The sequence below is a fragment of the Macaca nemestrina genome, chromosome 9 (assembly GCF_043159975.1).
Source record: "Macaca nemestrina isolate mMacNem1 chromosome 9, mMacNem.hap1, whole genome shotgun sequence".
Lineage (NCBI taxonomy): Eukaryota > Metazoa > Chordata > Mammalia > Primates > Cercopithecidae > Macaca > Macaca nemestrina.
In genome coordinates this window covers 125,584,287-125,596,899 of record NC_092133.1, presented here as the reverse complement: position 1 = coordinate 125,596,899, position 12,613 = coordinate 125,584,287, and the positions used below count along the sequence as shown (strand labels likewise).

General features: G+C 39.8%; 1 protein-coding gene across 8 annotated transcripts in view; it reads left to right on the top strand.

Annotated features, from left to right (window-relative positions):
* The window catches only part of LOC105488234 (calcium voltage-gated channel auxiliary subunit beta 2), a 405,027-nt gene that overhangs the window by 112,063 nt on the left and 280,351 nt on the right, over window positions 1–12,613 (top strand). Inside the window, exon 1 of one of the 8 annotated variants that reach the window (XM_011752121.3) lies at window positions 6,576–8,105. The exons of 6 other annotated variants lie outside the window; for them this stretch is intronic. In XM_011752121.3, the coding sequence (XP_011750423.2) occupies window positions 8,058–8,105 (48 nt within the window). In that variant the 5' untranslated portion in view covers window positions 6,576–8,057. Of the gene's footprint in view, window positions 1–6,575; window positions 8,106–12,613 lie in introns of those variants that run through there. One more of the 8 variants, XM_011752116.3, reaches the window with a different exon arrangement.

Below are 12,613 nucleotides of genomic sequence, written 5' to 3'. Positions count from 1 at the left end.
TAAAAAGTTACAAACTGTCCAGTTTTTAAATGAATTGCATAGTAAGGTAAGTTAGATACTGGTGGGGCTGAGTACACAGCAATATTTATGATAAGTATGAATTTTAATAAAAATATATACAGTTTATTAGGTACATCATAGAATTCTAAAATCTATCAGGAGTATTTTATGGCAACTTCAGAGAAAAGTATGTTTCTCTTTCGTGGTCTTCCCAAACAAAGAGGAAATCAAAATTGCTGCTGGGAAATATTTTATCCTATTATCATCCTAGATTTGTTCATGAAATGTTACACTATGAATAGCCTTTCTTGTCTTTTGCCACCAAAGAGCTACCATTTTCTTTCTTATATACGTGTTGCATTTTCTTAGATCTACAATGAATGAAATGAACGGGTCAAATGGATTCTCTGAGAGTGTGGAAAATTTAAGACGTGAATATGCCTCGCCTTTTCCCCTCTCCATCCTCATTTCCTCCACTCCCTGTAATAAAGAGAATTTTACTTTTCTCTACTCAGCACTTCTCCTTTCATCCCCATCTAATAACGTTCTATCATTGCCCTCCACTCTGGAGCATGAAACCTGAAGTTTGGGCATGAAGAAAATTGACTGAAGATACAAAATAAAAGGAATCAGGTTTTTGTTTCCTGGCTTTTCTTGTTTAGAATCTGAATGATGAGTACAATAGGGCAAATGTAAAGAAAATTTTTAAAAGCACAGAAACTAAGCAAATTTACCTCATACAAAGCTGAAGGATGTAGGTTGAGGGAGAGTGTCAGGAAGCTCTGTACCTGGGAGAGTCCATTTTTGATGTTTTTGTTTGTGCTAGAAAGTATAGGTCCTCAAATGGCTTTGATTATGAGAGAATCAGGGAGGAAAGGAAAAAGGATATTTGAGAAGTGTTGCTGTGGGTTATAGGATCCTGTGTTACATCCTTTGAGCTATGCAATTAAAGATTGGCATTTGATTTTCAAGTTTTCGTTGCTACATTGTATTCCTTTAAGTATGACTGAGCTATCAGAGAACTGGGATTTATTAGGGTTGTGCAAGCTTGTTCTGACAATCTTAAGTGTGCTAAGTGTAGTCTACCTCAATAACACAAAATATATTTTAAATTTATCTTTGAGGTTTAGTGTGCATTCCATGATTACTAGTAATTTCAAAAGTATGACTTCTTCCCTAATTACATTGCTTTTCGTTATCTTATTTACTTCTCCTGCTATCTGCGTGTAGGTGGTAAATAAACAAATGTTGCCACTCTCATTATTGAGAAAAAAATGATAGATTATTGGTCTGGAAAACAAAACAAAACAAAAACCAAAAAAAAAAAAAAAATCCAGCAGGTCAAAAGAGAACCCAGACACTTTGGTGAGAAATAAAGGAAAACTAGAGAAAGGTTTTCAGTTCTGTAGAAGCTGGAATGAAATAGAGTGTGCAGTTTGGTGGCTACAGAAGTGGAATTCGGTGGAAGCTGCAAGCAGCCAGATAAGGATTTTGTTCACAACCCTAAGAAGAGAAATGAGGACTGGACCAAGAAATAGAAGCAAACTGGCACTGACATGAAAATAAAGGTTTATCACAGATTGGATTACCAAAGACTGAACTTCAGAAATGCATGGAAATGTTCAGGAATGAGAGAACACGGGAATGTGTATGTATTACATTGGGTTTCATTTTCTGTTTTCTGTATTTGCACTTACCTACTTGAATTCCTCAATATCTAATAGATTCGTTCATTTTCCTTACCTCCTGTCTTCAGCTCCTTAGCACGAGACCATCATCTTTTGCTTGGATAAAATTACTTCCTAGTTGGCCTCCCTGGCTTCTATCTAGCTGTCTTCCAATCTGTCTTCAACTCTACTGCCAAAGTGGATTTTAAATGGTACAAATCTGATCACGCCTTTTGAGGGAAAGAAATCCCACTGCTCTTTGTAGAAAGAGAAAAGATCCCCAGTATGGTCCTCATGTTCTTGCCTGGTATCACCTGCCTCCCTAACCTCATCTTCTCTTTCTCTCGCTTTATTCTCCAACTGCTTAAACTCAGCCTTCTCCTTTCTACCACAAGGACCTTTGTAAATAATACCTTCCCTCTTCCTGCCTTATCTCCCCTGCATTTAGTTAACTCCTTCGCACCCTTCAACCTCAGCTCAGGTAGCAGTGCCCCAGAGACACCTTTCTGACCCTTCTAATTCTCGAAGATGTCAACCTGCTCTACATTTTCATAGTATTCTGTACTTTCATGCAAATATCTTATTAGCTTATAATTATATGCTTATATGATTATTGGATTCAAATTGCCTTGCCCCCTGGATTTTAAGCTCCTTGAAGGCAAGGACCTTAGTTGTTTTACTTGTCGTCATCCTACTGGTGCCCAGCAAAGACACGCGCTTGGTGAGCAGCCCTCAGTTGATATTGTTGGCCGGATGGATGAATAGAGACAGTTGGTCCTTTTTTTTTGTTTTTACTGAAATTAGCAAAAGAGTTTTCGGTCAACTTAAGGACACTAGGCTCTTCATGGTTGCAGACGTACTATGAAGGGAGAGTCTAATGAGGATATGAGCACGTGTCTGTCGGAGGAGGGACCCTTCTTTCCTGAAATCACAGCCACAAAAAAGCCAGAAACACTTCAGCAGAGTCAACTCTGACACAAAACCTTCAGTTCTGCCACAGAAGGCTTCTTTAGGTCTTTCATTTCCTATTATCAAAGAGTTCTCTTCTTGGAGGAAACACTTCATCTGATGTTTAACTTTGACTGTGTTCTTGCCACTCCTAACTAATAGTAACGTGGACAGTGAATAGTAAAGAAACAGTAATCCTCATACTTTCAAATGACTCTCCAGGAATAAATCCTTTGGATTAAAAAATATGTATCTGCCATCAATATTATCTACATTTATCTTTGATTATTTTTAATTTGTTGACTTTAGTCATTGAGCCTCTTTGTATCACTTTTCAATATTTTGCTTTTAAGATATCTCATATTATAACAAAACAGCTAATTTAGCAGTTCATTAGGTTTGTAATTTAGCTACATGAGCCAAGCAACTAGTTTTTATTGACTTTATTTGATTATTTAGTAAATGAACAGTTATCACAGACAAGTATACAAGCTCAAAACCTTTCAATTTCTTGCCGAACTATTGACCAGGTTATTTTCAGACTCAACAGTCTGAAATTTTTTTTCTACTTCCTAATAAAACTACAGATATTTTCACATTTAAAAGTTTCAATAATTCTGTATGTACTACCAGTTCAATTCTAAACTCTTTTCTGCATCTAAACTCTTTTGATGGGACCCAGGTAGTCCTAGCCTGAGATCCTGATTTTCCTCTCCACTCTTGCCTTTTCTTATTCCCCTCTTCCACTCCCCCTCCTCCTCCACAGGCTTGGATCTGTGAATTCATCATTCATCCCAGAAGCACTTTGAGGTGCTTTTAAAATACATGTTTAGGCCAGGTGTGGTGGCTCAGGCCTCTAATCCCAGCACTTTGAGAGGCCAAGGTGGGTGGATTGCATGAGCTCAGGAATTCAAGACCAGCCTGGGCAACATGGCAAAACCCCATTTCTACAAAAAATACAAAAATTAGCTGGGCATGTTGGCACACGTCTGTAGTCCCAACTACTACTTGGGAGGCTGAGGTGGGAGGATCACCGTGAGCTTAGGAGGTTGAGGCTACAGTGAGCTAAGATTGCACCAATGCGCTCCAGCCTGGGTGACAGAGACCCTGTCTCAAAAATTAATAATAATAATAGCAATAATAGTACAAGTTTAGGATCTATAATTGAAATGAGAGCAAAAGTGCCAATATAGGAGTTATGTCTCTTTCTTGGTGCAGTCCAAATGTAAGCACTACTGGGCCAATATTGCAGCTCCCCTGTCCTAGGGATTTGGGTCTGTCTTGTCGCTCTATTCTCCTGAATGTGCAGCTTTCTTCTCATTATAAATGGCTGTCCCAGCTCTCAGCAATGACACATGACTTGGGTATTGGCACATGCCATTTCTGCATCTGCCCATTGACCAGAATCTAGTCCTGTGGCCATCCATGTTGCAAGAGAAGCTGGGACATTAGTCTTAGCCCAGCAGCCAATGTCTATTTCTATTACTGTAAATGAAGTAAAGAATGGGTCAGGAGGGGACAACTATGAATCTTTGTGATACCTACTATGTTTCAGTCACTGTACTAAGTGCTAGGGATATAGAGATAGGTAAAGACTGAATCTGGGGTAGAACTGAGTTTGGAATGAGGACTTGGGGTAGATCCCTGTTGTCTGAAGATACCCTTCTTCATATACACTATAGAAACGCAATTTGTCCTGTGTATAGTCTGTACGTAATTTTCTGTGTTTTTGCATTTTCTGCCCATTGCCTGGGATTCTTTCTCCGCCCACTTTCCACTGAACGCAATTCTATCCATTCTGCAAGGCTAGCCCGTGTCCTCATCTTTGTGAAGTCTCTGTTGTTCCTTCCAGGGATGGTTAGGAGTTGTTTCCTTGGTGTTCCCTTTGCTCTTAAATACTGTGTTCTCTTTCTTCTGTTTTTTTGAGACAGAGTCTCCCTCTGTCATCCAGGCTGGAGTGCAGTGGCGTGATCTCGGCTCACTGCAACCTCTGCCTCTCAGGTTCAAGTGATTCTCCTTCCTCAGCCTCCTGAGTAGCTGGGATTACAGGCATGCACCACCATGCCCAGCAGATTTTTGTATTTTTAGTAGAGACAAGGTTTCGTCATGTTGGTCAGGCTGGTCTCAAACTTCTGACCTCAGGCGATCTGCCCACCTGGGCCTCCCAAAGTGCTGGGATTATAGGCGTGAGCCACCGCACCCAGCCTCCTCAGTTGTTATAAGTGCCTAGAGGAATACATGGATTGTATTTTATTCATTTCATATCCCCAGCACCTTAGCACAGCACTGAGCAAACAGAAGGTGCTCTATAAATGTTTGCCGAATCAAATTAGTTAGTGCTTGGAATCCTTTTGTGGATTCTTGAATGACAAGGTGGGTGGAATCTCTAATGAATGGGGGAATCTCTCTTATATTGTATATAAAAATATCATAGTTAATAAAAAGTTAAGTGAATTCCAAATCAAATTCAGAATCATAGAAGGGATAGATCATTTCCCCAGTGTTTTCATCGTATTCTAACTTTAAGCTGAATTTTTATTCTTTATTCAGTTATTCTAGTAGAAGTGTGGTGATGGAGGTGATGAAGGGGTCTTAAGAAAAAACTTGAGGCATGGTGGCTCACTCCTGTAATCCCAGCACTTTGGGAGGCTGAGGCGGGCAGATCACAAGGTCTGGAGTTCGAGACCAGCCTGCCTACCATGGTGAAACCCCATCTCTACTAAAAATATAAAAAATTAGCCAGGCTGGTAGCGGGCACCTGTAATCCCAGCTACTCGGGAGCCTGAGGCAGGAGAATCACTTGAACCTGGGAAGCGGAGGTTGCAGTGAGCCGAGATCCCGCCACTGCACTCCAACCTGGGCGACAAGAGCGAAACTCTGTGTCAAAAACAAAAAAAAAAGAAAGGAAAAAAGAAAAAACTTGAATTTGAATTATGTGTTCTTTTATATTACTTAGTGTTCTTCTCACTAAAGTTTCTTTAAAAAATCAAATTGAAATCCTACCTACTAGAAATATATCATGTATGGTTCAGAAAATGGTGAGGGATTTTTTTTTCCAGGATTTACTTCAAGAGCCAATTTGCAGTGTAATTCAGAAATTTTGTTTTACTCTAGGTTTCTGATTTAATCACTAAAGTGTCCTTATTGTCTATCTATAGACTATCTGTTATTTTCCTTTTGGACCTTCAAATCCACAAAGGATTGACTGGTATATGATAAGACCATAGAATTTTCACAGACTATGTAGATTGTATAAGTTACAGGGTTTAAATTATGCTATTGCTTATATTACTGATAAACAGAACATGGAATCATTTTGGGACCTGGTTTATCAGTTAAATAAGGAGATTAAGGCAGAATTTTTTTTCAGCTCTATCAACCTCTTAGACTATTAATAACAATATAAAACTGTTGCTTTAAATCATAGATTTTAAGGCCAGGCATGGTGTCTCACACTTGTAATCCTAGCACTTCAGGAGGCTGGAGCAGGAGAATGGTCTGAAGCCAGGAGTTTGAGACCAGTCTGGGCAACAAAGTGAGACCCCTGTCTCTATAAAAAATTTTTAAAAATTAGGCTGGGCACTATGGCTTACACCTGTAATCTCAACACTTTGGGAGGCCAAGATGGGCAGATCACTTGAGTCTAAGAGTTCAAGACCAGCCTGGCCAACTGGCCAACATGGTGAAACTCCATCTGTACCAAAAAAAAAAAAAAAAAAAAAAGACAAAAAGTAGCCAGGCATGGTGGTGCACACCTACAGTCCCAGCTACTCAGGAGGCTGAGGCACGAGAATTGCTTGAACCCTGGAGGTGGAGGTTGCAGTGAGCTGAGGCTGTGCTACTGCACTCCAGTCTGGGTGACAGAGTGAGACTCTGTCTCCAAAAAAAAAAAAAAAAAAAACAAAAAACAAAAATCCAACCAGTTTGGTGGCATGCACCTACAACCCTAGCTACTTGGGAGTCTGAGGTGGGAGGATTGCCTGAGCAAGGCAATCAAGAGTTCAAGGCTGCAGCGAGCCATGATTGTACCACTGCACTTCGGCTTGGGCAGTAGAGTGAGACCCTATCTCAAAACAGCCTTGAGAAAATACTGGTAAATTGTTGAGAATTAATTGTCTTTTATTTTTCCAGGAACCTAAAAACGTAGTGGTGGTTAATCTGTGACATGAAATCATTAACATACCTTCTTAGGTCTCAGCAGAATATGGAATGACTTGGGCATGGGGGCAAATTTGGATCAATATCTATGACACACTAAAGTGTTTTATGAATCATTGCATATTAGAATGGCTGATATCATACAAATGAACAGCTGAATCTCCACATGTCTTAATGATTCATCTTTTTATATGTGACATGCACAAGGTCTTTAGGGAGAATATTAGGATCAACTCAGCCCCTGAAAACTGGGTCTTTAGGGAAAGAGCTAAATAATAGCTTACAAAGAATATTGACTTGGGAGCTCTCACACTTGGAAGGCAGCCTTATGTAGTTTATTATATCTAAATCATAGGTGGTATGTGATCTAATGAATTAATGAGGTCTGAGTCGGATCAAATTCGCCTTCCAGAGTTACGTTTATTTAACATGCTTTAACCCAGAAAATGAATATTTGTCAGTGAGCACCAAACAGCCGTGCGCCGCAGTGCTTGAGCGAGTCAGGTCCTGAGGCCACTCTGGCTATCCTCCTTACAATTCATGTGAAATACCTACTGCAGGACAAAGCATCTGATGGTTTGGAGGATGTTTCTGTAGTCCTAGGAATCCACAGTGAATTCGAGTCTAGACTCAGTCATTTTTCAGGGTCAGGGGAGGAGGGAGAAGTAGCAAATCAGATATGCCCAAAACGTTACAGAGGTAACAGTGAATCCAGGATGCTGCTGTCAGCCTGTGCATTGTGAAGAAGGCAATCATAGCTGAGCAGCCGCGGAAGCAGGAGCAGCAGCGTGCTAAGAAGCAGTCACATAAACAGCAGCAGGAGTAGGCCTCCTCCTTTTTAAAAGCAGAATACTGCAGGGTCGTAAAATGCAAGATTCTCAGATGTTTGAAAATCTCCCGAGTTGAGAATGGCTACTGTAAAAGCGTCACCAAGAAACTCTGATGATCTGGACAGTCCTAACTCTGTGTTAGCAATACTTACTTCTGGAAAATTAATGCTACTTCTTGTAGATTTTTGCAAATAGGAAACCCCCTTGAAGAAGATCTCAAATTACGCCCCCCACCCCCCAAAAAAAGACAAAACAGGGGAGAACAAAGTTTTGGCATGCCTGCAGGAACGGTGGCTTTTTTAGAAACTACCTAGGAGGCAGAAGCTAAGCGATTTGCTCATGCCTCTTACCTGGGAGTAGAAGGTGGGAAGAAATGGACCGAGGCTGTGACGAGAAGACAAGGCACAGTGCAGCTTGGTGAAGCCACACGCTGACTGCGTTCTGCCCCCTCTTCATGCAGTGCTGCGGGCTGGTGCATCGCCGGCGAGTACGGGTGTCCTATGTAAGTTTCTATTGCTGTAGAATTGCAGCTGGGAGCTGAAAATACTGTTCGTGTCTGTCTGGTGCATGTTGCCTCTTTCAGCTGTTTTTATTCCCTGTGCTGAACCAACCAGACAGTCGATCATCTCGTACCATGAGTTTTCAAGGAATCTGAGGTATAGGAGATTCTGACATATTTATTTTTTCCCAGAGATGTTTTTATCTATCTTTTGTGCCTTGTGACTTTGATAAGGTTGGAAATAACTTGCACAGGGATTGGTTTGAGAAGTCCATTGTCTCAGAGATCTGTCTCATTCAAACCAGTTGATACTCTCTTTTACCTACAGTAGTCCTGTTTTCATATTTGAATGATGGGATGGTGGGGGGCAGAAATACCACGGAGTTTGACAAATTATAGATAGGCACAGAGGCTAACACTAAATCCTATTTTGAGCAGCTTCAGAAAAATAGTAGATAATAATCACTGGATGGATGACACAGCTGTTGCAACAGCTTTATCATCCTGTGACTCTTTCACTGAAATAGCCCTTATTTCATGGCCCTGCTGTGTTTTGCAAAATGGCTGTCTGAGTATTAAATTCTACAAGGCAGGCTCACACAAATATTGAAGTATCACTACTTAACTTGATTGGATGCTAATTGAAATATGCTGTGCCGTACACTAGCCGACCAGCTCCAAGCAAGCGCTGGCTTGATTTTCATACTCCTTTTGCGTGCAGCTACTCTATTTTCAGGGAGGGATGCAAAAGGGAACAGGAGGTTTATGCAGGCTGGGCAAACTGCAGTGCTGAATTGCTTAACACTGGTTTGACATTCCTGACTGCAAAACAAATAGAAAATTGACAAAGCAAGCTAATCAATACTTAAAGTGTTGAAGGTAAAGAAACCTGTGACCTTGGAAAATTGGCCACAGAAAGAGATATATGTGAGACTTATAGGACAAACAAGGTCAAAATCTGATATGATCTCAATAATAAAGTTGGAAACGGTGAGGGGGCGGGGTGGGAGGGCAGGGAAGAGATAACTATACTGTTGAATCTTAAAGAGAGTGATCAATTCGATTAAATAAGTAAAAGCCTGAAAAACCCCTTTCATTTAAAGGTTTTTGTAATTGTTACATATTTGGTGCCATTTGTCTTTTGAATGCAACAGTTGACATATCAGAAATCAATGGAGTAGTGAGGTAGCCAGCCAAGATTTCTAAAGACGACATCTGCAGGGATAGATGGTTTTCATCCAATCAAAAAATTAATTGCTTTTTTAATAAGATTTGGGAATAAGTGTTACAAACTTTTTAGAGTATAAGATTAGCCGCCTAAAGAAAACCGTAAGTTAAAAACAAAAAAAATTTTAATTTAAAAATCCATAGTTACGAGAATAATGAAGAGTGAGAATTTCTTAGCTTTCTGTGTTTCTGTTTATTCTCGTACAATGAATTAGAAGAAATCCATGGTTATGTGTGCCTATTGAATACAGAAATTCTCAAATAAGGCCTCCAACAAAGCAACAAATTTTTACCCTACTTATTTTAGTTCTTCTTCTTACATCGAACGTGTAAATAAATAGAAAGAAGGGACAGCATAATCTGGATTTTTGAAGTCTTGATTGAAAGATACAGAGACTTGGTTCATCTGCTCATTCTCAAATACTTTTACCCTGTATTTTGAATAAAGTACCACAATATGTAGAGCACGAATGTATTTTAAAGGTAAAAGACATGCATAACCTTGGTCACTAGAAATACATTTTCCTGTACTTTAGAGCGTTTCTCTCTTGGGAAGCCTTACCTCTAACCCACGTGCTGCTGTTCTAACCTCTCTTCTTTGACACTTTATGGATTGCAGTTTTCTTTACAGATGGCCAACCCGGAGTGGAAGATAGGTTAAATCTGAAACCTATTTTTTTCCTTGGAGGAAAAGAACCCACTGTGCATCTATCTGTGATGGAGACTTTAGATTTGTCTGCAAAGCAGATGAGTCTAGAGGCTGCTCATGGAATACAAAGGGTAGCCAGAACCCTATGGGGTGCTAGTGGTTAGGACCTCACCACACTGGTTGGGCTGTCCTGGTGTCCTTTCTCAAATCTGTTGTCAATTTCAGGGAATCACAATTCTGATAATACTGGAACTAAATGCCAATATGTATATACATACATGTATGCATGTATCTGTTAGATCTAATTATATAGAGAATATATTTTAGATACAATATAAATCAATTGACAAATTTGCATCTGTGTGTGTATCTTAATCTTTCACTAGTTCTTATACTTTTTCTTTTTAGTATGACAGCTTTCTTAAGAATTCCTCCTACTCAAACATTGTCTCTCAGAAAGAATATGAAAGTTATGTGGGTTTCAAAGAAAGTTATATGCATATGCCATAGTTCTTTATTTCTAGGTTTTTACCTTTCTAAGCTGTTGCTTTTATTAGGTTCCCTCCCCTCACTTGTTCAACGTTACCTTCAGGTTCAAAACTTCTCTGAGCACTGGGCTCGCAGAAGTAGGCTGTAGGCTGTAGCCCTGTCTTGCTCTTTAAAACTCAATGCATAAGGCTTTTATTCTTGACATTATTATTGATGTTCAATATCTAGTCTTCATTCTTTTGTTTACTCCTAACCATCATTCTTTTAGAACTCAGCCTCACAGCTCAGAAGTAATTCCTGTGTTTACCTAAACTGTCTTGCTATTTCTTTAAGGACATGAAAATCTGTGAGCTGAATAAATACTCTTAAATTTAAAAGGATATATAAACATGGTAAGCTCTGTGTGCATTTCTGTGAAACACTTCCGAAGTATTGACATTTGCAGGCTTTGGAGAGCAGAGATACTAACTCTTTTTGGTAAGCTTTTTGAAAAAATGTTTTAATTTTTGTGGGTACATAATAGGTGTATATATTTATGGGGTACATAAGATGTTTGGATACAGGTATGCAACACGTAATAATCCCATCATGGAAAAATGCGTATCCATCCCGTCAAGCGTTTATCCTTTGTGTTACAAACAATCCAATTATATCCTTTTAGTAATTTTAAAATGTATTATTACTGAAGTATAACATACATGCAGAAAAGTAGGTGCAGAAATTGTAAGTGTTGAGCTTGAAGAATGTTCTCAAAGTGAACACGCCTGTGCAACCAACGCTCAAATTGAGAAACCAAGCATTGTGAGTGCCCTTCTCCTCCCTTCCGGTTCCAGCTGTCTCCCACCTCCCCCAGGGTACCCACTAAACAGTCTGCTAACATGGTGGATTGGTTTTTCCTGTTTCTGAATTTTATTCAAACGAACTCAAACAGCATGTACTCTCCTCTCATCCAGCTTGTGTTGCTCACTATTGTATCATATGTATCATGATGTTAAGCCACGTGGCTGCACATAGTTGAACCTGCAGTTTCTCGTGCTCATGGCTATACAGTATTCCATTGTGTGGCTCTATGACGGCTTAGTGATCCATGCTACTGTTGATGGGCATTTGGGTAGTCTCCAGTTTGGGGCTATCATAAATAGTGCTGTTATAAACAGTTGGGACATGCCATATTGTGAATGTTTATGTATGCATTTCTTTTGGATGCGAATCAAGGAATGAAATTGCCAAGTCATAGGGTACAGTATAAATACATTGTTCTTAAGTAGATGCTGGTCAGCAGCTTTCTGAAACCAGTTGATACTCTCAGTTGATCTGAAACATCGGATCAATGTTCACTCCCACCTGCGTGCCTCCCCCCTACACCTAGTATTGTCATTTGCATTTTAGCCTGTCTGGTATGTCAGAGTATCCCATTATGGCTTTGCTGTGCATTTCCCTGATAACTAATGAAGTCAAGCGTGTTTTCATATATTTATTGATCATTTGGCTATCTTCTTTTTTTGTGTGTGTGAGATGGAGTCTCACTCTGTCGCCAGGCTGAAGTGTAGTGGCGCAATCTCCGCTCACTGCAACCTCCACCTCCCGAGTTCAAGCAATTCTCCTGCCTCAGCCTCCTGAGTAGCTGGGACTACAAGTGCCCATCAACACGCCCAGCTAATTTTTGTATTTTTAGTAGAGACGGGGTTTCGCCATATTGGCCAGGCTGGTCTTGAACTCCTGAACTTGTGATCCGCCCACCTCAGCTTCCCAAAGTGCTGGGATTATAGGAATGAGTCACCACACCTGCCCATTTAGCTATCTTCTTTTGTGAAGTACCTGTTCCAGTATCTTGCTTCTTTTTGTCTTAGGTTATCTGTCTTTTGAGGCATTATCCTTCAGAAAAGAACTGGCAAGGAGAAAAGCATCTAGTAATTAGCATAACAAAATCATTAAAGACAAATGTTATAGACAGAGATATATACAAATGGAATCAGACTTAGCCTGGGTTTGAATTTTGAAATAATCATTTACTTACCATGTGATAGTGGGGTTCTTTTCTTTCTTTGAGCCTCAGTTTTCTCATCCATATAATCAGGATAATAGTACAATTTCAAAAGTTTATTGTGAGAGCTAAGATGAAATAATGTTTGTGTGCACTTACTTC